Source organism: Orcinus orca, chromosome 5 (assembly GCF_937001465.1).
Source record: "Orcinus orca chromosome 5, mOrcOrc1.1, whole genome shotgun sequence".
Lineage (NCBI taxonomy): Eukaryota > Metazoa > Chordata > Mammalia > Artiodactyla > Delphinidae > Orcinus > Orcinus orca.
The window spans coordinates 83,802,039-83,828,781 of NC_064563.1; the positions used below are offsets into that span (position 1 = coordinate 83,802,039).

General features: G+C 41.0%; 1 protein-coding gene across 4 annotated transcripts; it reads right to left on the reverse strand.

Annotated features, from left to right (window-relative positions):
• Window positions 1–2,871: 2,871 nt before the first annotated feature.
• Window positions 2,872–26,266, reverse strand: POGLUT1 (protein O-glucosyltransferase 1). Of its 4 annotated transcripts, XR_007477527.1 has the most exons (12): window positions 26,079–26,235; window positions 25,233–25,323; window positions 23,969–24,112; window positions 18,611–18,746; window positions 16,262–16,383; window positions 11,750–11,809; window positions 10,220–10,319; window positions 8,457–8,515; window positions 7,232–7,399; window positions 6,441–6,497; window positions 5,772–5,997; window positions 2,872–3,219 (listed from the first exon to the last, which is right to left on the reverse strand). XR_007477527.1 is itself a non-coding variant. In XM_049710159.1 (11 exons), exons 3-11 carry the CDS (start codon window positions 24,061–24,063, stop codon window positions 5,841–5,843), a joined length of 954 nt encoding a protein of 317 aa, XP_049566116.1. In that variant the 5' UTR covers window positions 24,064–24,112; window positions 25,233–25,323; window positions 26,156–26,266; the 3' UTR covers window positions 2,872–5,840. The 4 variants fall into 4 exon arrangements, 3 of the variants coding, with proteins under 3 accessions (XP_049566116.1, XP_049566115.1, XP_004278565.1); XM_049710159.1 differs by having other exon boundaries at window positions 2,872–5,997; window positions 26,156–26,266; XM_049710158.1 differs by lacking the exon at window positions 5,772–5,997.
• Window positions 26,267–26,743: the final 477 nt, after the last annotated feature.

Genomic DNA, 26,743 nt, shown 5'->3' on the forward strand with positions numbered 1-26,743 from the left:
CGCCCCGCCGGAAGTGAGGTGACGGAGAGTAGACACGCTCAACGCTCTCTGGCCCCGCCTCTGGCGTCATGTGCCTGGTCTTCCTGCGCCCGGAAAAGGGGAGAGTTGGGCAGTTTGCAGGCGGCGAGACGTGTTCGCAAGCTAAAGTAGGCTAGCGTATTTAAAACGGCAGAAACCCCATGTAGGTGAAGAAAGTGCAATGTTCACTACAAGTGGAGTACGGAAAGGGGAAGGCAATTTGCGCAAATACAAGCCCAACTTACCCTGTCACGGACTACCAGGCTGGGTGGGGTCCATTCTTGTTTTCGGAAAGGACCGAGGCGTTGAAGAGGGGTCTTGGTGCCAGTTACCCCGAGATTTCCAGAACACTTTTTAAAGAAATCGGCCCTGGGCTTCACAAGATGGGTTTTACTCCCCTTAGTTCGTATGCCTACTGTTTCTCGAAAGGCAGGACAATTTCTGGAATTTCTACCAGGCGTTTGCTTGATAGTCCAGCAATAATTTCCCGTCACTACAGTCTCCACTAACATGTGCTTCAAAGTATAGTTTTTATTAAAATGCATGCATTTAAAATATTCTCAAACTGGTTTGTGTAATTTCACTTAATCTTTGCTAGCAACCAAATACAGTCACATGTTCTGTTTGCTAATCCCTACCCATCCTTGGTTCCTTTCTAGGTGTAATTACAAATCGTTACACTCTTCAGTAGGATACAGTAAATAGAGTTCAGGAATTTGATAGCTGGAATTCTATAGATAAGGCTCAGGAAGTTAACTGATAAGAGTGACTAGCTGAGTCAGTCACGGCGCCAGGAAGATCTCTGGTGTCTGGGAGCCAGGATTAGATTCAGTTCCCAACATAACGTTTACTACGTTGCATCACGATTTCCTATTTGCTATGTGTCTCAGTAGTCTAACTTTGAGGTCAGAGACCGTTTATATTCATCTCTCTATCCCCAGTACCTATCATGGCTGGCACATAGGTTGTCCAATAAAGAATTCAGATCCTCTGACTCTTGGCTCTGGTCGCAGGTTGCTGCCCATCCCATACAGGTGGAGGTGGGCACCGGGATAAAGTCCCAAGGCCTGAAAGCCCACGGAAATGGCTGTCCAGTCTGTCTAGTGTACATGTGGAAAATCTAAATGCTTAAGATGACCCCAGAATCATTCTGCGATGAGGAGAACTTTGAATTGGAGGGTGGGAGTGTTGGGCAGTTATTACTGAAATCATTTATATACAACTCAAATGTCCCCCCACTACCTTACAGATACAGATGAGGTTATGTAAACAGGCAAATTTTGCTAACTCCATAGCTGGTTTCTCATTTGGGTAACTAAGCTTCATTTGTAAGGTTCCCTTTGCCATCTGGTTGCTCAAGAAGTCCATGGACCCTAGGCCCCACTCACACTTTTGCTGCTATTCCATCTCAGCTCCTCAGACAACTACTCTGTCACCCTCCCACTCTCCCGCTGCTCCAAGCCCCTGGGGCTTACCTTCCTTTACCACTATGAAAGTACTCTCCCTGCTCTGTGGTGTGCCTTTTTGAAGGGTCTCAGAGCAACACTAAGCCAAAAGGTGTCACGTGGCTCACTCAGACCACTCTTTCACATTTAGCTGACTCCTCCCCAGGATGTGCATTTGCCACCACAGTAGAGGCATCAAGGGAAAATTTCAGTGTGGTCAGCACAGTGTGCCTGGAACCACCACTATTCTACCCTCAGACCTTTTGCTGATTTCTGCTCATAGAACCCAGGAGCTTCTCCCCCCATCATAAATTTTCTCCCAGGCGGCAGAAGGTTCCCTTTCCCTGCTAGGTTCACCAGGTACTGCCCTTGCTACATATATTACATTTTATTATATTATATATGACATAAACTGTTACCACAGGTAAAGACAATGAATTCTGAGAACTCCAAGGACCACTTCATTTAACCATCCCTCAAAGTGTAACTCAAGTTTTTACCTCCAGGAAGTTTCCATCTGCACCAGATAGAAATTTCTTCTCCCTCTAAACTTCAGATCCACATTGTCTTTATGAATAATTGGCCTTATGATTAAGGCCTCATATCACCTTAATTACCTTCTGCCTATGAAGCCTCTCATATTATTTTTACTTTATCATCTCACCTAGAGAGCTCCTTCATGCTAGGGAGCCTGTTGTAAACATTTTCTTATCTCCCACTGCTGTGCACAGTAAATGCTCAAGAAGTATCTGATAAATATTAAATGAGTGATTTATAATTGTACCCCTTTGCTTCACCCACAACATCTTACCTCGGGATGCAGTAGGATTACGTTAAGTGAAGGCATCTTTAGATGCATGAGAAGATGGTTTTTTAATGTATCTGTGTTGCTCTTGTTCATAGTCAGTGCAGGAGTAAAGGGTAGGGAACTATCCTCTTCAGAACTGACCCAAAGGAGCCCATTAAATGTTTTTCTCTTGGGAATTTTGGGCTGAGAGACAGAGCCTGGCTGTCTCTGGAACTGCACAGAGCAGCACTCCAGAAACTATCCAAACCCTTGTTGATATTCCTGAAACTGCTCTGCTTTCTACCCTTCCAACTACTCGGAGATGCCCTCATATCCTTCTAAAAAGTTCTTTTGCTTAAACCAGCTAGAGGTGGTTTCTTTTCTTTTCCATTAGGAAAACCTGATGTAACAGCAGAATAAGGTGGCACATGGACAACATCACACAGATGATACTCCCCAAATAAAGGAAAATCATTACTTGTGTTATCCAAGTATCCCACTTCACTCAAATAAATTGAATTATTTTCTTTCCTTGAAGAAAAGTGTGGCTTCTAGCTCTCCGAGGAAGAAATGGTAAGTTTGAGACCCAGATAGTATTAACAACAAACAACAACAACTTCAAAAGTTATGGAGATAAAAATTATTTTCAAAACCATACAATTTACATGTCATTACACACCATCCTCATACCATCTACGCAGAGGTAAACAAATAACTGTAAAATCTGAATAACATTTGCTGTACTTAAATACAAAGATGTTCTCATTAACTCTTCAAAAGGCAGGTGAGAATTTGCATTGATCCAATTCTTACAGTCTTGTCCAGTCCCCCTTGAAGTCAACGTCTGGGCAGTCTGTAAACAGGATTTAGTTAAGCCTGCTGTCCCCATCCATCCATCCATCCATCCATCCATCCATCCATCCATCCTTCCAACATTCTTCTGTGCATCCTTCTGTGTGAGGCATTGTGCTGGATAATGGAGAAATCAGGGTAAGTAAAACATGATTCCCACCCATGAAGAAGCTCACAGAACAGTAGGAGAAACAGTCAAATAACTACAGTGCAATGTGATATCATATAATACAGGCATGAACAAAGTATTATGATAGCCTCTAACTGCCTAGAGGAATGAAAACAAGGACTGAAAGATGATGCTTGAGATGGATCTTGAAGCAAAGTAGGAAACACTCCCAGGGAAATGCACCTTCAGCTCCTAATCCAAAGGACAGAAAATTTTGCTCCTAGTTTAGTGAGAAGAAAATTAAAATGGAATGATAATATCTACCAGGGCCTCCTATTGATTAGGCAAAACCACAGTACAACTCAGAAATCTGGACTGCTTAACGCCAGACTTATAGCACCTAAAAACACAGTCCCCATGAGTTTTTTTGTTTTTTTTTTTTTGTTTTTTTTTGCGGTATGCAGGCCTCTCACTGCTGTGGCCTCTCCCGTTGCGGAGCACAGGCTCCGGACGCGCAGGCTCATTGGCCGTGGCTCACAGGCCCAGCCGCTCCGCGGCACTTGGGATCTTCCTGGACCGGGGCATGAACCCACGTTCCCTGCATCGGCAGGCGCACTCCCAACCACTGCGCCACCAGGGAAGCCCCTCCCATGAGTTTTTAATACTCAAAAAAATCCAATTTTAAACACCTGCCTTATTCTATGCAATGATCTTACCAGCAGGTCCTCTAAGAAGGTCCGTAGGTTTACAATTTTGTGAAAGGGAGTTTAAAAGGCCCAACACATGTTTCACAAGTGGAATAAAGTCCCTGATTTTATATAACTGAATCTCACATTTACTAATTTTGAAACCAGTTAATACCAAACAGTTCTTAAAAGGCAAAGGCAGGGCTTCCCTGGTGGCGCAGTGGTTGAGAATCCGCCTGCCGATGCAGGGGACACGGGTTCGTGCCCCGGTCTGGGAAGATCCCACATGCCGCGGAGCGGCTGGGCCTGTGAGCCATGACCGCTGAGCCTGCGCGTCTAGAGCCTGTACTCTACAACGGGAGAGGCCATAACAGCAAGAGGCCCGCATACCGCAAAAAAAAAAAAAAAAAAAAAAAAAAAAAGGCAAAGGCAAACAGTTGATTTCTCTGTGGAAAGTTTGGGCCTAAGGGACGAGGCTGGTTCTGTGTCATGAGACTATATGGGTTTTTTTTGTTTGTTTTTGTTTTATAAATTTATTTTATTGATTTATTTTTGGTTGCACTGGGTCTTCATTGCTGCGCACGGGCTTCCTCTATTGTGGCGAGTGGAGGCTACTCTTCGTTCTGGTGCGTGGGCTTCTCATTGTGGTGGCTTCTCTTGTTGCGGAGCACAGGCTCTAGGTGCGTGGGCTTCAGTAGCTGTGGCACACAGGCTCAGTAGTTGTGGCTCACAGGCCCTAGAGCGCAGGCTCAGCAGTTGTGGCGCACGGGCTTAGTTACTCCGCAGCATGTGGGATCTTCCTGGACCAGGGCTTGAACCCCTGTCCCCTGCATTGGCAGGCGGATTCTTAACCACTGTGCCACCAGGGACAGACTATATGGGTTTTAATCTAAAATTTTTTCTTCATTTTCAACTATGTTAGGGAGAACAGCCTGAGATTAAACTACTATCCAAATGTCTTTTTCAAAAGGGAAAAGGAAGCACTCCAACATGGATGTGCGCTAAAACAAACATCTCCTATATAAGTAAGTGCTAAAGTTGAATGTTCTAAACTCCCAACTTAACACCATTTCACACATGAAGACTCCTTGAGATCCCTGCAAGCATGGACTACCGCCAACTCAAGGAGGAAAAATATTAAGGGCGTGTGAAGAATGAGGAAGAGATGCTGTTTTATGCACAGTTCCTCTAAAAAGTAAGGACCATCTCCTAAATTTATTAAGAGGTTTTTATCTCTTCTTTTTGAAAGAGAACATAAAGAAGGGTGTGAAGGTACAAAAAGGGAACTTGAAATCCAATTGCAAAAATTGCTCATGCAATTGGCCCCCTTCTACGTGGCTTTATAGAAATCTCCTGAGTACCAAAGAGTTTAGGCTTTGACAAAAGAGATCTCCTACATCATGGCATGGCACACTACTGCTTCCTTAGACCTTTTAGGAAATAATCCCCAAGTATTTTTCACAAACCCTAAAGGGCTTTCTACATTAAAATATAGCGACAGAAATCAAGAGTAGAATAACTGCAGAACTGTGGTGATGAGTTGTACTAGTTCCAAAGGATTGACTTTCTACTCCAAACAATGAGACAAAGGGCATCATCCCATGGGCACAGTCAGTTCCAAAGTGAGGGACATACACATGTGGATGATCTGAGGCACAAGCTGTGATTGGTCCTAAGAAAATGAAAGGCAGAATCGGGTTCAAAACCCACATCTCATGATTTCTGGTCCTTATTCAGCCAAAGTGTTGAGCTGCTTCATATCTATATTAAACATATTTTGGATCTTTCTCGAAAGTTGCTCTTGGTGCAGCATGATAAGGAAAACCACGTATTTGGCTTGGTAACAGTATCCAAGGTATAGGTGTCACACTCACAGTGAGCTTCTCACCACAGGATGTCTGAGATCTGCTGCCATAGAGAGGACTATGGCTCAATGATGACTACTAGAGTTCAGTTTTCAAAATTTTGGGAATAATCTGATCATAGCCTTTCCTTCTTGTTACATTATAGGACAGGAATTTAGAGTATTCAGTCAACAGGTTCTCCCAGTAACAGGTGATGTCATCCATCTGCAAGTGGTTCAGAATAAACTGGCTTCCCCTAGAGACAAGATTAACAAGAACAAAGCACACCATTGAATAATACTAGTAGCTTACACTTGAGCATTTTTACCTGTGCCAAGCACTGTTCAGAGTACTTTATATAAATTAACTCTGATCTTCAGAACCAACTCTATAGCCATCATATCCACACACATGCATTTGGAAATAGACATGTTTTTTTTTTTCTTAAAAACAAATATGTAAACAGCCAATCCTCAGAAACAGTACTTGAATGACTTCAAAGATTTCAGTCTAACTCTACAAAGTATGGGCTTGGGACATATGTGAATGTGTGTTTTCCCCCAAGACAGCTTTGATTCTGATCATCTCTGTATAATGAGGCTGAAATTCAGGTATCACCATGGTAACAGCATTCTTATGACATTAGCTCAGGCAAAATGGGGATGATAAAGTGGAAAAAGAAAAATGAACAGAACTTACCTTTCAGCAATTTCTTGAGCTACATCATCATTTGCTTTTACAAACTGCAACAGCTCCCTAAAATGGAAAGAATTATTAGGCTCTGAAATACAGACCAAGCTCATTAGTACTAAGTCAGAGAGACCACAGAGTGAGGTCCATAGTTAATCTCTAGATATGTGGATGGTGAATTATTTCTTTTTTAAAGCAAAGATATCAGGTCCTCACAGGAACAAAATAACAACAGCAGCAGCAAAAAATATCTCACACACAGGCAGAAGACAATGTTGTAGTTCCGGAACATATTTGGAAAAATAGAGAAATGTTCAATGATACACATCAAAAATCAATAGTAAAGAAAAAAATTTCCCTCCTGTTTCTTGCTCTGGCCCCCAGAAGAGGGCGCTGAGCTTACATTTCTGGCCCTTCTCCATTCTTCATCCTAGCCCCTCCCTCCATGAGAGGAAACTTGCCTCCGTTTCACTGAGGTCAATTTTCATGCTGTATCTGAAAGTCCTTTTGACAATATAACACAACTGAATACCCATATCTCTAGTCTTTGAGAGATTAGAGCTTTTTCACTGCATACTGTCTGAATGTTACATTTTAAATCAGCATTAGAGAACTTTTAAAAATTAAATCCCACTCAGCCTAGTTGGATAATAATGCAATACTATCTTTGAGAACCAAATATGAAAAATAAAAAGCTTTCAATGGAAAAAGTCATCAGGAGTAAATGTCTTAAATGGCTGGGAACTTAGAGGCAGATTGCGGGAGTCATCGGAAACTCTGCTTGGTAGAGAGCTGCTTACTGAACATTGGAGAGATCTGTTTTGACTGGGATATAGTGAACCCATGGCTTCAGCTGTGGATAGAAGAATTCCAGCCACTCGTCACCGACATGGAAAACAAGTGAACCACACAGAAAGAGGTGTTTTAACCGGAAACTTGCAGCTACACCCCGAAAATTAAACAGATACCTGGAAAAGAAAGAGCAAAATATACTTGAAACTATATGCCTACTTCCACAAATATGACCTTTTTTTCTTACTCCCTCTTACCCTTCTTTCCTTTTATTACCCCCTCTCCTTTCTTTTTCCATTTTCAGTCTTCAAGGACACATCAGCATGTCCCTGTGAAGTTTCTATAAACTCCTTGTTGTTCCAGGAGTTAGAGGTTGTTCCTGGGAATATCAGGGTGAGGAGATAAAAGGGATACTTTCTCCAGGGAGAGACTGATAGGGCCAGCAGCTGGGTGCTGGGTACAGCAGATACAAGGCTCAGATGGAAGCAACACCTCACCCTTTGCTACAAGTTTTTCTAGGCCTAAAGTCTTGAACTCATCATGGCCTCCCAAAGCCTTGGTTTTCCCATAGGGTACCCTACCTGGTCAAAGGCATGCCCTGTTCCCTATTCCCTCTTATGAAATCTGGAGAAGACAACCAGGCATACCTAATCAATCTTCAAAGAAATGCCCCCTGGAAAAAAGCTAACTTAGAAAAGAACATTTTCTTTTCAGCATTTCCCATGCATGTACCCCTGTCTCCAACCAGAGCTGCTTCTACCCTATAGTTCCCACTGTGCAGTATAATCAGCATTCATCTCTCTGAATCCCCCCACTGCTCTCCTCCTGACCTGGTTTTACATGTGCATATAATCCTTAGTCCTGGCATTTAAATATAATAGTTACATATGCTTTATTCAGGTTGGACCGTAAATTGTTTTTAATAACCTAATAAATACTTGATCTAACTTCAGCTCTTGGCTGGGCGGGGTGTGGAGAGAAGGAATCCCATCCCTTTGATTACAAGCACGCAAGCTCTTTGGAAGCAGGGACCACATTTCATGTCTCCACAGTTCCCACAGAACCTAGTTCAGAGCCTTGTGCACAGCAGACTCCGAGAAAATAATAGCTAAGTGAATTAATGTGACTTTCACAAACCCCGGCTAGACCCTAGTATTAAAACTCTCACCCAAAGTGAAGCTATTCCAAAAGCAATAGGGAAACTAGGAGAGTCAGGAGTTCTGGAAGTCTTACTTGTATTTGCAGTGATCCACAAGATGGACATCCTTAGCAGCTGGCTTTCCCAAGGTATCCTTTCAGTGAAAAGGAAGTTATTAATACTAGGAGTAGGAGCATTGAAGACCACTGTGCAGTAAGCATTGCTAAACATTTCATCAACATGACCTCATTTAAGTCTTATAATAAACAGACTCAGGAGGCATGATTATCCCACTTTATAGATGAAGCAGCCAAGGCTTTGAGAAGTTGGGAGACTTGCTCAGGGTCGCATGGTCCTAAGTAGAAGAGCTTGGGTTTCAACCTGGTTCTGTCTGATTTTAGAGTTTAAGCTCCCTTGGAACCATGTGAATCCCCTGAACTCAGAGGTCATGGCCTGCAGCACATTTCACTCTGTGTAAATCATACTGCATAGGAGGTTACAAATGGTGGCTGGTGGGCTTAGAGGTGTAGCCCACACACAAATTTTGTTGAGCTCACAAAGTATTTAAAAATAAATATTCTAACCACTGCCAACATTTATAGGTGGTAGGGTATTTCTTACAAAAACCCAGATTTCCAACTTTTCTTGGGGAAAAAAAAGGAAGATTTGGCAAAGAGAGCTCCTATTCCCCTGGGCAGCCATGACCGGACCTTCAGCACTCTCTTCTGCTCATTAGTGCAGCCCCTGGGGGTATCGGAGTTTGAGACCCCCATCTGTATTCCAGCCACATCAGCAGAGGGTAAACTCGATGAGGGGAACAAGTCTTGTTTGCTTTTGCAGCCTCCCATAGTAGATGCTGGGCTGAATGGATACATTTTTCATATTTTTATTTTTTAACAAAGTTTCTTATACTGCATTTGCTCCTGTTTGAATTAAGCAGTCACATAATAAATACATGCAGCTTTACTTAGTATTTCTTAGTTTTTACTTAGTTTTTATGACAAGAAGTTTAAACATTTTTTTCATATCATCCTCATATGGTATATGGAAATTTCAGATGAGGACATTTAGGGCTTAAGGTTCTTTGAATAAGGCAAGAAAGAGTTAAGAGGATAGAGATGGACTTCAAACCAAAGAAGCCAGTCATTGCTTTCACCTTAGAATGAAAGGCGAAAGGGAGTTTTAAACAAATGAAGATGCTTATATGTCATTTCCAAAGATTCTGATTCATTCTATTCATTTTTAAGTTCTCTAGTTGGATTGTATAGTCGGGGTTGAGAACCACTGGTTTAAACCAGGGGTTGGCAAACATACAGACCACAGGCCAGATCCAGCCCACTGCTTATTTTTGTACACAACACATAAACTAAGATTATTTTTACCTTGCAAATGGCTGGAAAAAAATCCAAAAGAGAATATTTTATGACACAGGAAAATTACATGAAATTCAAATTTCAGTGCCATAAATAAAGTTTCATTGGAACACAGTCATGCTCATTCGTTTACATATTGTCTACGGCTGATTTCACGCTGCAATGGCAGAGCTGAGTAACTACAACCCAGACTCTAGAATCTGCAAAGCCTAAAACATTTACCATCTGGTCCTTTACATAAAAAGTTTGTGACCTCTGTTTAAACCTTCAAAATTGTATAAAATACAAGTCATAATATGGGCCAGAAAAGCAATGTGAGTTTGAAAAAGAATAATTTACATATATGCTAATTTTAGTCCATGGAACTTTCTCTCTATTCATCCCAACACTGAGAGGAAACCTAATCTCAAATTCTACCCAGGTGGCAACGTTCTTTTAGTGAGAATGTTCACTGCTGTAGTTCTAGTCAGATGATTGGTGATTACTTTCATAGATTTCCAGGCCTGGTTTTTGGTGTATTCTGCATCAATAAGTTTTGGACTTTTCCGAGATAGAAGAATGAGAGGATCTCGTTCTGGACTTGTCCTATAAAAGAAACACATGACATAAAACTATGTGTCCTACACCATAATACTGTTCTCAATCTCTGAAAGGGAAGCAGTAATCGGACCCAATGAAAAAGACTGTACACACTGATGGACAATTCATTGGTTACTTTAATAGAGGAGGAGGGGGATACTAGATCCTACAGCAACTAGGAGGTCCTGGGCTGTTCTCCACTTTACCCTTCAGGGAAGGGGAGTATTTGGCCCTTCTTTGCTTGCATTCTAGTCTTTAGGATTATGTTGTTCTGGGCAGTATAGCCATATCCCAGGGAATTATTTCCCTTTTAGAAGATTCAGGTAACCTCTAATCACTGGTACTCATAGCTGTGTGACTAGGTAATCACCACTCACCAAAACAGCTACGTGACCTTTGTGGGGTGTGCTTTGTAAAATCCAGTATAATATTTAAATTAAAAAGAAAACTGAAAGGCTCAAACACCTGAAAACTGCATGTAGAAAAAGTCCTAGTTATGGTCCTAGTAGCAGATGGTCTTGACATGTGAGGGGTCATGGACCCCCTGAGAATCTGATGAGAACTGTGGACCCCCTCTCTAGAAAAATGCACATATCCCCATATAATTTCAAGGAATCCCTAAAACTCCTGAAGTCCACACATGCATCCCAAGTTAAGAATCTGATCTGAAGATCTGAGAACCAGAGAGGTTGATAAGGAAGCGTAAGCAGTTGCTGTTGGGCTGAAGTCCACTGCGAGTGAAGAGAGGCTGTGACCTTGGACAAGGATGCTCTGAGAAAACTGCAAAACTCTCTCCCTAAACATTCTCTTTTGTATTCATCTGTCTAACAGGTACTCATTCTGCATCTATGTGGTGGGTACTGTTTTAGCACCAGGGATATGGAGCTGAACAACATGGACAGGGTCCTTCCCCAACCTTTTCTCTTTCCCTCTTCCTCCCTTCCTTCCCTGCTTCCCTCTCCATTTTCACCAGTCTCAGTCTGCGCTTCCACCACTATTTGGCAGCCACATGGTCTGATGAAAAAAGCAGTCAGAAGAGCTGGTGATGGTTCCCACTCTGCCATTAAGTGGCAGAGGGACTGTGGGCACGATCATAAGCTACTCCTAGGAAACTGTAATCTCTCAGGCAAGAGGACAACTCATTGTTCTGTTCAGCATTATATATAGTCAAAGCCCATCACACTCGTGGCACTTTGTAAATATCTGTTGAATGACTGGACAGATGAACTTTACTTCTTGGAATTTCAGTTCAACTTAGAGTGATTTGGGCAAATAATTTGAGTTCTTCTCTAGTCTAAAATTCTGTGATTCTATGTTTATTTCTTAGTTATCTTAGCTTTCTCTTTAAACTAGGGTTCCTCACACCCTCAAAATTACTTATATTTTGCACATTAACTGGAAAAATACTTTTGTAAAATGTCAGAAAGTATAATCACCTTGATCCTCGGAAATATGCTGTGGAATTTTTCTTTTTCCATGGCCACTGTGCTGCTGACCTAAAAATAGATTTCATTAGTTTCTATGTTTCTTCCTTAACTATATAAGGATGCCTTTGAACCATTTCTGAAGATTAGTTGAGATCTTCACATTTTGAAATCAGTCTGATCCAGGCTACTCCAAAGAAAAAGCTCTAAATAACATTATGTTCCCTTCTGTTATTATTTCATTCCTATGGAGATGCTGGCAAGCAATATCTGCAAATCTACAGTTTGGTAAATAAGTTAACAACATCGAAAGAAAAGTTTCCAAAACTAAGTGACATGTTTAGTGCTATTTAATTCAGTACAATGAGGATTTCCTCCCCACTTTTATTAGAGTCTATTGATAAAATTAACAGGCAAAGACAACTGCAGAGAATATCAGAAACTGAATTAAGGGCAAGGAAACAAATCACTTCCTGACTTCATGTTTTAGATGCATAGGAGTTATCATCAGATTTAGTCTGATTTTCCAAAGCACCTGGTATCCCCAGAACTGTACTTAGTGCTCCATAAAGACGAAGTCCCTGAAACTCAGTTCTCAGTACCCATTACCACAGCCAGCCTTCCTTACTGAAACTGCTAGTCCACAGATGCATCATTCTTAACTTACTTTGTAGGAACCCTTCACAGAAGTTTGTGTAGAGTCTTCCTCTGAAAAAGGAGGGGGTTGGACTGAACTGGAGTTAATGAGGAATTTGTGAGCTACTTGCTGTAACGGAGAGATTTAGAACATAAATTTTCAGGTAGAGATACTTTTCAGATTCAGATAGTGTCCCATTTTCTCTCAGGTGAGACCACTGCTCCTATTTTTCTGGCTTATCTTCTAGTCCTTTCTTGCTGGATCATCTTTACCCGATTCTCCAGTCCAACTATTTCTCTGTCTCATATTCCCTCCCACCAAAATATAAACACTATAGCAATGGGTTTTTTTATTTTTAATGAAAAAATAGTATATACACATTATATAAAATTCTAATAGTAAAAAAAATTCATCTGGAATCTCCCCACCTACAGATAACTACTTTTAACAATTCAACGTTTCAGTGAAGAATTTCCTTCCAATCGTCTCTCCACATCAGTGGTTCTCAGTTGGGGGTGATTTTGCCCCTCTACCCAAGGGGATATTTGGCCGTATATAAAGATATTTTTTGATTGTCACTACTAGGGGATTGCTACTGGCGTTAGTGAGCAAAGGCCAGGGATACTGCTAAACAACCTACAACGCATAGGACAGCCCCCTACAACAAAGAATGACCTAGCCCCAAACATCAAGAGTACCAAGATTGAAAAACCTTGCTCTATATAACAGAGATCATACCATGCATGTTGCTAGCTAACATTCTTATTAGGACATATTATAGATAATAATAAGAGCCAACACCTATATAGCACTTACCATGTTCCAGGCGGTGTTCTAAGTGCTATATAAATATAAACTCATTCTCATGACCTTACAAGGTAGGTTTCATTAACCCTACTTTATAGTTGAGGCCCTTGAGAGGTTAAGCAATTTGTCTAGAGTCACACAGCTAATAAGAGCCAGGGTTTGAACCCAGAGTCCCTGTTTTTAAGTCCTATGCTACCTTTACTTTCCATTCATGCACAGTATTCCATTTTATAACCATGTCATAATTCACTTAATTCCTTACTGGTGGGCTTTCAGGTAGTTTTAAACTTTTTTCTTTAAGAAACAACACTGAAGTGAATATCCTTGTACACACATCTTTGCATGCTTGTCTAATCATCTTCTTAGGATAAATTCTTGAAGTAAAATTGCTGGGTCAAAGGATATAAACATTTTACATTTTCATATATACTGCCAAACTACCCAACAAAAAATGTATCAATTTATACTGAAATTTTGAGCATAAACTTCCTTGGTCCCTGGGGAAAGCCGCAGACACAGACTTGAACCAAGTATCATCTCTGTTTTCTCTCTCCCTCATTCTTCCTACCCACCTACCCACCCCTCAAATGACCCATGTCTCCCGGCAAGCACTAACAGCGGCCACCACAGCTTGGTGCTGCCCCAGCCCTCTTTTATAACCCCACCCCTTCGCTGACCATAGAGTGAATTCTTTAAATGCACAGGGACACTGAATTCTTCCACAGAGTGAAAAGTAAGTCAATGGGGACAAACTCCCAAAAGTTTATAAAAATAGGAAAATGCCAGGCAGACATCAGTGTAGATAAGCAAGTAGATTACTAAAGTTTAAAGGTGAGAAATGAAATCATGGGGCTAGAGATTCTGAACGGAGGACTCTGAAAAATAAAATTGCAATTCTATAATCATGAATAGATTCAACTGAAGAATAAAAGGGGAAGGTATCAAAAGAAAAACAAATTCACTTAAGATTAGATTTTAAAACATATGCTATCTCCCTAAAAATTGCTTATTAGTTTACAAGGGCGGTAACTACACAGTAGAGGAACCTGAAATAACACCTTGACCAGGTGATCAAAATTAACATCTCTAATGAGAGGTGGATACACACAAAATCATTTATGTAAGTATCTGAGCCAGCAGTGCATAAACTGAATCTAATCATGAGGAAATAGACAAAACCAATCTGAAGAGCATTCTATTAAAAATGTTCAGTGTCATTGTATCAAAAATGTTCAGTGGCCTGTATTCTTCAAAATGTCAGAGTCACGAAAGAGAAAGACAGACTGAAGAGCTACTGCAGATTAAAGATTAAAGAGACATGAGGACTAAATACAACACATGATGCTGGATTGGCTCCTGTACTGGAGGGGGAATGTGCCTTATGGGACATTATTGGGACCACTAAGTATTAAATTAATATTGTTTCCTCTAATTGACAATTGCAATGTGGTTATAAAAGAGAACACTCTTGCTCTTAGGAAATATGCACGGAAGTATTAAGGGGTACAGGGTCATAAGGTATGCAACATATTCTCAAATAGTCCAGAAAACAAGAAATTATGCATATATTACACATGCAGCCTACATGTCCATCAAAGGACACAATAAATTAAATTATTATCCGATGGAATACCATGCAACTGTTTAAAATAATGAGGTCATTTCATATGTACTGACATGGAAAGATTTCTAAGACACCAATAAGCGGGGAAAAAGTTGCCTAAGTTGGATACATTTATAAATTTTTATGAGCATGTAAAGGTTTCATATTCAGAAAAAAATTGTTTTTAAAATGATTTTAAAAACAAAATAGATGTACAGCATGTGGGAAAAGAGCTACAAAAAGAAGAGTGTGAAAAGGGTATTTGCAAGAACCTGAAAAAATAAAAAAAGGATTAGAAAACTAAAGTCAGGAATAACTTGGAGAAAAAAAGGTTTAAGACATTTTTATTTTTCCCTCTCTCAAAATTATGTTCAAAATGAAATGCTAAGTAAGAAATGATGGTCTCAATGTCTGGAGAACATAGGAAATATTAAGTAGTCAAGTGGAGAGAATAATGCACTTGGAAACCTAGACTTCAGGCCTAAATTGGTTCCTTGACCAAGTCACTTAACCTCTCTGAGCCTGAATTCCCTCATCCCTGAAATAAACAGTTAGACAAGAACAATTTCCAGGTCCAGTTCTATGAAGTATGAGACCAAGTTATCTTAAAAAATAACTTCCTAATTATACCTACTGAATAATAAACTTGTTTCTTTACCCAGTGGCTCTAGCTGCCACTGAGGACTGCGGCCTTATATGCTTCTCCAGAGAAGGGACTTTCTCTTCATCTCATTTAAATCTCCAGCCACACTTAGTACAGGTGATAGATATCTGTGGAAATGAAGTTGAATTAAACTACTGCTTTCCCTACATCTGAGAGAATACCTAGAAAGGTGTGTTTTTAGAAGTTTGCTCATTAGGTACCAATGTTGTTGGAATGATTCATGTAAAATGTAGCTAGGTAAGAAGTACCTACACCTTGATGACCTGGACAATCTAAATTCTGAAATAATGGCGGGGTACAGTCAACAGGCCAAGGCAGGTTTCAATCGTGAATTAGAGAGTATTTGGCTTGTACTTGAGATATCTATGGGACATTTATACCCACACCATCCCTGCCTGAAGGACTTAGCTCTTAATTACAAAGTACATTTATGTGCTTCCAAGTAATTTTCTATCCTTCCCCACAGTATGGTCATTCATTTTTTCCTACTTATGAAAGTAACTCACTCTTATTTAGAGAAACTTAACAGTACAGAAAACTTTCAAGAAGAAGAGGCTTCTAGAATCCCTCCCACAGAAGCATTGCTGACACTTTAGGGTAGGTTCTTTTGCTCTTTTTCTATGGATATGTAAATATTTTTATACACATACAAAATTGCTTATGCTATAGTTTTTTGTCTTTCATTTTTAGCTTAAAAGTTAGTCCTTAAAAAAAAAGTTAGTCCTTTTAAACAAAATTAATTGTTTATACTTTACTGTTTACTTCAAGACGACCCACAAAGAGGGATAAATAAAACCTCTCTAAAGGACCTACCTTACCAGGTCTTCTCTGAAGAGGTCCCACCGTCCAAGACCGGTAGGATATATTGGCCAAACAGCGGGTCCTCCTTCCCAAAATGTCCAAGCAGGATACATGATATCATGGTACTCTGATGTCTTCAACAGAAACAGAGAGGTTATTCTAAGTCAGTCTCAGAGCAGAAGAAGCAGCAGCAAACTGCATTCATGCCACGGGATCTGGAAAAGGCCTTGCCCCAGTGTTATATTGTCAAAGATATAATTTCCCTAGTCTTCAAAGTCTAGACTCTAGATGCTAAAAGGCAAAAATGACCATGGGTTAAAATTCGTGGGCTGACTGAACCCCAGAATACGAAATCACACTAAAGGTCAACTTTTCCAGTTCCCCAAAGTTCTGTTTTTCTAGAGGACATACACTGTTGGAGTTTTTAGTTTAGGGAAATAATATACCCAATTCTGAATGATCACATAGCTGTCTCATCTTTTAACTGATATTACACTTGGAGTGTATACTATCTTACCAGTTCTTAGTTATTTCCTAGATAGGTCTTTTCGGAGCAAGAATTAGGAAACATAGTGCAATAGTTGAGAGTGTGGGCTCTTGAGAAAGATCATCTGACTCCACCTCTTTCCAACTCTAGGCAAGTTACTTAATCTTTCTATGTTTCAGTCTCCTTACGTTTATAACTGGATAAATAATAATATCAATAATATTATCTATCTAATAGGCTTGTTTTGAATATTAAATGAGTTAGTACATGTAAAAAACTTAGAACAGTGTCTGACACAAAGTAAACACTCAGTAAGTGTTAGTATTACCTATTACTGTGGCACTGCTGAGCTCACATTGGTTGGTCAATAAATTGTGAGTTATTTTTTGGTTATTTTTCTTTTTTGATCAGGGTCAAAAGTAGTGATGGGCAGAATGTGGGGGGAGGGGTGTTATCCCACATCTTTTGAAAAAAGTTTGAAGCCATTTGTTCCCTTTACATGGTAACTTCTCTTAAAATTCTGGTCACTGATAAGCCTCTAATTCTACTATTTCTTCCATTGGAATTACATATGCAATATGCTGTTTGTCTTCTTTCAAATATTTAAAAAATGGTACGTGATTTATCAAGCACCTCAGGCATAACAGCTGCTCAAAAGAAACTGCACATTTATTATAAAGCTGACAGACTAAAATCCCTCCCTCGCAAACTAAGAGTCACTGGTTCAGAAAAAAAAAGGGAGGGGATTAAAGATGAAAGGAAAGTTAGTATACTGATGGTCATACTTATTATCCACAGAAAAAACAGATAAGTAATAAACACAAAGTCCTTACTGACTTACATGGGAGCCTCTATCTGTTCTTTTGAGAGGGCTTCATGAGAAATAACGGGACCAAGCACTTTTGAGAAATGAGGCTAAACCATGGGAAATGCAACACAAATGTGGCCTCAGCCCACTTGCAACACAGGAAATAAACAAGTCTAGAGAGAAAGTAAACTGTGATAAAGAAAAAGTGGGGATAAAAAGTTCCTCTGCTTTGGAGACACCAAATCAGAAATGGAGTTATTTTCTCAAAGTTCAGAGGGTTTTCTTAAACCCACTCTTCTCTTATAGAATCTCCCATCCACTCTCTTCTAGCCTCCCCCATCCCTGCCCCCAAATGCTTTCATATTTATTCTCTAGGGAATGAAGGCCCATTCCTGCTAATACACCATTTACAAGAACCTGAGCACTAAGATATTCACTGTCCCAAGTTCCCCAAGCCCACAAGTGTGTCCTAGTACTCCTATCTCTCCATAATTAGACCCAAAGATCACCCCCTCACATATCCCTCTCGGGTATCGCCGGCATATCCCCTCACTGCATTGCTTGGGTGCAAACTGTGTGAAGTTATCTAGCACCTTCAGTCTCACTGTTAGCCAGGCTGGGACCCTGGGATACAGTGGCCGGACAGACGATACCTAATACTATGGTTGATACATACAATATAGAAGCTCAGCAAATCTTTTCTTTGAATGCAGGTTTTCCCTAACTTCAAGCCCATGAGTTTTCTTGGGCCACTCTCTCCCATGCTCTGTAGGATCTCTGAATCCCACCTCCAATGTCCTAGAGGTTCCTCAGGCCTCTCTCATTCCCTACCCTCCATCCCTAGCCCTATAAACACAAGCAACCTTACTCACATCACTTATGGGTCCTCAACCCCATCTCCTCAGTCTTATCGTTCAATGACTGTGAAGCTAACAGGGACACAGACCCACTTTTGGACCTCAGGCCTCATCCTCACCATCACCCATCAGACTCTGCCACAGTCATCTCCTGCTTATATGCTAGAGGACCACCCTCCATCCGCTCATATGGCTCTTCCTATACTTACCTTACTGAAGGAGAAGACTGGAATGGCAGGCTCCATCCATTTAGGAACCTGAGGATAATCTCGTACATTGATCACCATCTCCATGTCAGGGAGGCGCCCAATAACTTCCAAAATAAAGTGTTCAACACCACTACACCTGTCAACCAGAAATACCACAACTTCACCAGAGCAGTGCCTGCTCTCGGGCAAGACAGGGTCCCGCTTACACTTTCAAAGTAAGACAAGCCAGTGTTCAGATAATCAGCCTCCTGCAAAGTGTCCTGAGAGCAATGCTCCTGAAAGGACTACTCCCCTCTTCCATATGGTGCCAGTTACCTTTCCTGGCTAAGCTGCTCCAGCTTACAATACTTAATAAAATTTTCCGACTAGATCATCCTAAGTTTGAAGGGAGTGTTATTGCTACTCCCACCATTTCCTCTCCTCTTTTCATTCCCAGCATTTCTTTATTTCTCCTACACGGAACAGTTTAATTAGTAAGCAAGATACAAATTTTGATAGGAACTGGAAAAGCCGATTTTCTAATTGTGTCCCTTGGGCTTTGCATCTCACAAAGACATTATTTTTATTTCCACCATAACTAAGTCTCATAGTTTATGAGGAAGGATAGCAAACCTTTCATTACCTTCAACCTGAATACAGAACACTATTAAAATCAGTTTTGCAAGCCAGAAAGAGTGCCATGTATATAATCACAAAGACTGTAATATTGCTTTCAGAATAGACTTCCTGGGAATTCTCAGAGGATTTCTGGAAAAAAAGTGAGTATACACTGACAGCTAACTTTTCTTCCCCATCCTGACCAGCACTATACTGGGGGGCAACATTCCAAGGCCTAACCAAAATTTTCTGGCAGCATGAAAATAACTGATTTAAAATATTGATTTATACACAGGGTGATAACTACAAAAAATATCAATAGTTCATAAACATAAGAAAAGATGGTCAACTGTACTACTATAAGGAAATGCCCCCAAAGCCAAACTTATAAAAACAGAGAAAGTGCTTAACAGGGGCTGGGGAATAGGGGGAAAGGACAGATGTTGTTTAAGGGTACAAACTTACAATAAGCAGTAAATAAGCCCTAGAGATCTAATACACAGTGTACTGAGTATAGACAACAAAATGGTATTATAATTACCAAACTTGCTAAGAGACTAGAACTTAATCATTCCTACTACTATAAAAGAGAATAATTATGTAACGTGATAGAGGTGCTAATTATCACTACAATAGCAATCATATGAAAATAAATGTATCAGATTAACATGTTGTACATCTTAAATTTACACAATGTTATATGTCAAGTATATTTCAATAAAAAAATTAAGTATCACCATGACAAAAGAAAAAATCTAGTGAAGCTAGATGCCAGTTTTCATCAATCAGATTGTCAAAGATCAGAGTATGATAATACATAGTGAGAGTGTGAGGTCTATTCTGAGCACATGATACAAGGCTGGTGAAAGTGTAAACAGGCACAACCTCTTTGGAGGATATTTGGTTCTATTTATCAAGATTTTAAAAACACATTAATTGGCCAATTAATTTTACTTTTAGGAGTTTAGCCTGCAGATGTATTTACATGAGTGTTCAAAGGTCTAATTTCAAGAATGTTTACTGCATCATTGTTTACATTAGTCAAAAATGAAAGGGGAGGACCTCCCTGGTGGTGCAGCAGTTAAGAATCCACCTGCCAATGCAGGGGACACCGGTTCAAGCCCTCGTCCGGGAAGATTCCACATGCCCGTGGAGTAACTAAGCCCATGCACCATGACTACTGAGCCTGCGCTCTAGAGCCCATGAGCCACAACTACTGAGCCTGCGCACCTCAACTACCGAGCCCAAGCACCACAACTACTGAAGCTCACGTGCTCTAGGGCCCGCGTGTCGCAACCACTGAGCCTGTGTGCTGCAACTACTGAAGCCTGCGCACCTAGAGCCTGTGTTCCGCAACAAGAGAAGCCGCCGCAGTGAGAAGCCCATGCACCGCAATGAAAAGTAGCCCCCGCTCACTCCAACTAGAGGAAGCCCATGCACAGCAATGAAGACCCAACACAGCCAAAAGAAAAAAAAAAAAAAATTAAAGGGGAGTGGTGGGGAAAAATTTAAGTGTCCATTGATAGAGGACTCAATAAAGAAATCCATACAATGGGTTTTTATGCAGCTATGAAAGAGTTCTCCATGTACTCCTATGGAAAAATTTCAAAATCTACTGTTACAAGGAAAGGAAAAGTAAGTTGCAGAACAGAAGATATAGCATGTTCTAGTTTGTTGATGAATCTACATAATTGTATATGCAGAGATTATTTCTGGCAGGCTGTAAAAGAAACTGGTAATTGTAGTTGTCTCTTGAGAGAAGGACTCAGGGACTAGTGGTCTGGTGGAGGGGGGTGTACGGTGGTAGAGAAACTTCCTTTTCATTGTACATACTTTTGAGTTACCCAAATATTTTACCATGTGCATGTAACACTCCTTTTTTTTCTTTTCTTTTGAACACTTTACTGGAAATACGAGCAGATGCAATAAAGCAAGAAGAATATTAAAGATATATAATAGGAAGAGAAAATTTTAAACTGACTTTATTTGTAGATCCATGATCATCTATGTAGAAAATTTTAAGTAATCTAGCCAAAACCTATTACAGCTAGTAAATGAATTTAGAAATGTAGCATATTTTATATACTAACAATGGCCACATAGAAAATGAAATTAATAAAGTACTATTTACAATAACATCAAAAATATGTAATACCCTGTGATTATTTTGACAAGAGACATTCAAGACCTACATACTAAAATCTATGAAACAATGGAGAGAGTAATTAAAGATGTAAGTAAATGGAAAGATACACCCTATTCATATATCCAAAGACCCAATATTAATTTTTTTACTGAAGTATAGTTGATTTACAATGCTGTGCCAATCTCTACTGTGCAGCAGCAAAGTGACTCAGTTACACACATATATAAACTCTTCTTTTATATTCATTTCCATTATGGTTCATCACAGGATATTGAATATAGTTCCCTGTGCTATACAGCAGGACCTTGTTGTTTATCCATGTAACACTCCTTTGATACTGAAACAAATTACTCGTTAAAAAGTTTTTTAAAAAATGTATTACTGCAGTACATTTACATGTAACAGCTGAAACATTTATTTTCTTTCCCATTCAGCTTTTAAAATAGCACTCTCTCACATACAGTACAATTCTATTTATATAAAACTCTAGGAAATAAGCTATAATGAGAGAAAGCAGATCAGTGGATGCTTGAGGACGGGGGTGGAAGGAAGGCATGGCGGGGAAAGGGGGAGAGAGGGACTGCAAAGAGGCACAAGGCAACTTTTGGTAGTGACAGATATGTTATTTTGGTTATATATATACTTATCAAATTGTACACTTTAAATATGTGCAGTTTATGTCAACCATACTTCACTAAAGCTATTATTTAAATAATACTATTGTTCTCTACCTTTGAAATGATGTGACTCCCGTATTTTTTTTTGTTTATTTCTGGTTTTTTGGGGTTTTTTTTGCCACGCCACATGGCTGGCGGGATCTCAGTTCCCCAACCAGGAATTGAACCCAGGCCCTGGCAGTGAAAGCCCAGAATCTTAACCACTAGGCCACCAGGGAACTCCCTCCGGTGTTAATTAGATGGTGCTCCAGTTCCTCAGCAAAATCTTTCAGCTCATCCTTGAAAGGCTGAGTTTACATTTTCTTTTGTTCAGAACTGAATACTTTAAATGTCATAGGTATTTCTCAAACTGGGTGAAGTATAAGTATCTAGACCTAGAAAGATACTTCTTTTGGCCAGATGAGAGTCTGAGATATTACACAACTGTGTCCATTTCATTAAGGACACTGGTTCTGAATATTTCGTTTTATTTCTCTTTTGTTTAACTCTATTTTCCTTAGTTGTATATGTATTAATCGTTGGAATAGGGAACTTTCAACACATTAGGACCTTTCATTGTCAGTGAAAGGTCCTGTGCTCTCTTAATATTTCTAAGAGCTCATGATTCTGACCAAAAAGCTCTGGGGTCTGGAATAAGAGCCATGTGCCTTTCAGAAACTTTGAGAGCGCTACTTAATTTGATCTGGAGACTGTTCGGCTAACTATTAAAGTCCAACAATGGACTTTCAAAGTCCAACAATGTCTATATTCATATTTTTTTTCTCATTTGTAGAAATTACAAATTCCTCTATGCTCATAATTTGTAGTTAAAGTCTCTATTATTGTTCCAAGTAATGAAACAAATGTCTATTTAAAATACCTCAGTGATTTTCCCCACTACCACCTTACTTGCCCCTGACACTTGATAACCAAAATTATGATTACCTCAGAGTGTGGGATATTAAATGATCTTTATTTTGTTGTTATTGTCCTTGTTTTTACATATTTTACATTACAGTGAAAGTATACTAATTCATAATAAAGTTGTTATTACGAACAAATAATATAAATCCTTATGACCAAATGGATGCATGTTTTTTACAATACTGCTTATTTATTTTACTTGTAATGACATAACATCATTTAGAAAAAAGATCTTAGTAAGGGAATATCCTGCCTTCTGGGTTTTGTACTTTGTAATTTAATAAAGAGTAGAGGTTTTGTTTTGTATTTTTTAAAGACTCCTGGGAATTCCCTGGTGGTCCAGTGGTTAGGACTCTGTGCTCTCACTGCCGAGGCCCCGGGTTTGATCCCTGGTCAGCCGAGTGGCAGGGCCGGAAAAAAAAAAAAAAGACTCCTAAGAGGAAGGTTTATCACTTGTTGTACATAATGCTGCCTAAGGCCAACTTCCAGGCTTAGTCTGTGACCCTCCCTGCTCCCCGCCAGCTCTCAGCCCACTGATATGTAACTTCAGCTCTCACACCTGAAGTCCTGGCCAGTGGAGCCTGCGTAATCTGCAGCACCAGTTATTTCTCTTGGTTTTCCACCACCTTCCTTTGAATACTTGGTATCTAGAATAGTAGTTGGCCCCTGACAGTCAGTCAACGCTTTTCCTCCTCCTTCAGCCCAGCTCACTCATGCTAGGTCTCATCAGCCTGTGTCCTGCAGCTACTATATCTGGGGAAGGAGAAAGGGCAGAGTCACAGCCAGTACAATCAGTGATGTGCCTCAGCCTTACAAAGAGAGAGGAGACAGGCTTTGATACAGGAGATAAGAGAAGAGAGGTTGGCAAGAAAAATTCCCAGGCCAGCAGAAGAGTTTGTCACTATTTTGTAGTCCTTCTGAAATGTGAGGAAGGGTTTACCTGTAAGTCCCTTTCATTGGACTCTCTATAAGAGTAGTATCAAGTAAGCCCTTATGCAATAAGATCAGAAGATATATGTACCTCATAGCTCTTACCTTGAGGGGAACATGCAGTCATTTTCTCGGTATAATCTGTTCTTAATGATCTGATAGTGGGTCCCTAGCTTCCGTCTCACTACCTCCGCCATCATCTTCCTGGAGATACCTCCTCGGAAAGGGGTCAGATCCTCTTCTATGACACTGGGAAAGAATGGGAATCATCAAGGAAGGCAGGCCAAGAGAATAATACCATTCCACCTACTTCCTATCTGTGGGTCTAGGCTTAGTATTAGAGAACATGTAAGCTATGGGAAAGAATAGAGGGCAGGAATGAGCAACCTCTTTCCTGGAAGCACCTTAGGTGATCTAAAATATCAACAACAACAAAACCACAAAAAAGAAAAAGCAAGTCAATATCTCTTCTACCTCCCTCCATCTGGATTGCCCCTCCTTGACCTGATGCATATTCCTCCTTCACTGCTCATGCCACACCCACGTCCTCCCAGTCACTGCAGTCCCACTGACCTCCCCTTCTTTGAATCTCACAGAAGGTATGGTTTATGCCTTACAGCCTGACACTGTTTGAGTCCCATGTTCTAGTCTGTTTGGCCCCTACCACCCTGCATACTCTAGCAGTATGTATGACTGATAGGAGTAACCAGAAATTACACTATTTTGAATCCCTTTTAAAGTTCAGTACATAGCAAGTTTTCAGTAAGTATCACACACATCAGGTGAATTTTTTGAGGAATCACAGAATAACATAATGAGCAGTTAAAGGACCCTGTTATTTAGCTGATGAGGAATCTGAAATCTAGAGAAGTGAAGTGTCTCGGATCTAGGACTTGGATCTGGGACTAGAACCCAAGGCTGATTTCAAAGTAATCTTTCTACCATAACACACTCCAGCCCTAATTTGCATACATTAAAGATAACCAACAAGAAACTTATGATTCGATTCATTTAAATATATGTTCATTCCTTCAACAGTATTTATTGAGTAGTTACTGAGAGCCAGCACCGGGAATATGACAGTGAATATAAGACATAGGTCTTGACCTCAAGAAGCTTTCAGTCCAGGGGAGAAAGCAGACAAGTACATATACTAACTCCCACAAGGAGTTAACAGGCACCTGGGCCTCTCCTCTCCCAGGGTATTTTTATCCCCCAGAAATATAAGAAAACCACCACAAGGACCCTGTCTGCTCTCAAAACATGCTTGGCTCTCTGACCACTGCAACCAAGGTCTCTTGGGAATTTTAGGGAATTTCCTCCTGACAAGATCTAAATTCTTAAAGACACGTCAAAGAAAAGAACTCACCCACGGTAGCAGCTGCAGTTTTGACTTGAACATGGTTCATAAATCTCCAAAGCCCTGTTAATTTGGTCAATAAATACTTTCCATTTTGAACCTTCAAAAAGTGAGGTAACAAAGTTAACAAAATACTCCTGAGCACTCTTATTGACTAGCAGCAAGCAGGCAGAACCAACAGAAGGTCAAAACTTTTAGACACCCTCTTCTCATCCCACTGGTGGAAATGAACCTCCAGGAAGGATTCATTCTACAGTTCTCCTGCACTCAGGTCAAGTCTGCCCCTTTACTCGGGCTGCCAGGTATCCAAGAAATGGGAAAAATTCCACGCTTAATGCCTGACACTCAGAAGGTTATGGATAAACTGGTGACACGGATTCTCAACTTTTACTAATCAAACTGAGCTCCACAAAGAGGATCGATTAAAAGCCCCAGGCATTATTAACCTTCCCTTCATCTCTTCTGGCAATGGACTAAGAACACTACACACACACACACAGACACACACACACACACACGAATTATCCCCCAGTGTGTTAGGGAGGTGCGGGGTAGCCGAGCGTGGGCCATACCCGCTGTGGGTAAACAGGGGCATGGCCCTCCCTTCCCCTCTATCACTCAATTCCGGAGGATGGGTTACTCTCCAGGGTCCTGGGCAGGAGAAGCACTGCCAGACACCTAAACGCACTCTCCGCTCCGAGGTGCCCCCGTGCCCCCTGCCCAGCTCTGCCCCGCAGCGGCCACAGCACGAGCGTGGCGCCGGCCGCAACGGGGAGCGAGGGCCGCGGGAGAGCGCCTCGGGACCGGGCCAGACTCCGAGCCCCAGTGGTGGGCTCGGCCCTGTCCGGAGCCCACCTGACTCCTTCTGGCAGCCCGGCACCGGGGGCAGGAGTAGCAACAGCAGCCACAACCGAAGCTGGAAGCGCACCCACCGCTCCATCGCCAGCCCTTCCACTGCCAGGTCCAGGCTGCAGCGCGAGCGGGCGGAAGCGCAGCCCCGCACAAAGATGGCCGTGGAGCCGCACCACGTGGGCGGAGGGCCGCCCCGCCGTGAGACTGCTGCGCTCAGCTCTGCCTCCGGATCCTGGTCCCGAGCCCGGCCAGCCGCAAAGTGTCCCTGGGAAGGCGGCGCGGGGAAGCTGGGCACCCACCGCGCAGCTAACCACAGTGCGGTGCGGGCTGGCTGTAGCTGACCTGCTCATTTGTTTAGAGCCGAGCTATCCACATATCCACATATATAGCTCTCTCTCTCCCTCTGTCTCGCGCGCGCTCTCAGGTGAAATCGGATCCCAGGAGAGAATGAATAAATGGCACCCCCAGGGAAAAATATGTGTAATATTTGTCTCTTACATTCCTATAACATCTTGAAAACATCTTATTCTCTGCAGCCAGAAAACTGAAGGCCAGAGAGGATATGTTTTTCGCCCACAGATTCACAGTTACCGGCACAACCTAGGCTAGTAGTTCTTTCACAACCTCGAACTGCTTCTTACTAAATAGCATAGATTTGTTGAACACCT

What these genes read in the sequence shown, in the direction of transcription:
- POGLUT1 (XM_004278517.3), bottom strand. Translation starts at nt 26,163, where the DNA reads ATGGAGCGGTGGGTGCGCTTCCAGCTTCGGTTGTGGCTGCTGTTGCTA. An exon ending in GGGCTGCCAGAAGGAGTCAG is followed by an intron (nt 25,324 to 26,078) that starts GTGGGCTCCGGA and finishes CACTTTTTGAAG; the next exon opens with GTTCAAAATGGAAAGTATTT. An exon ending in TTCAGAGAAGACCTGGTAAG is followed by an intron (nt 11,810 to 16,261) that starts GTAGGTCCTTTA and finishes ATCTATTTTTAG; the next exon opens with GTCAGCAGCACAGTGGCCAT.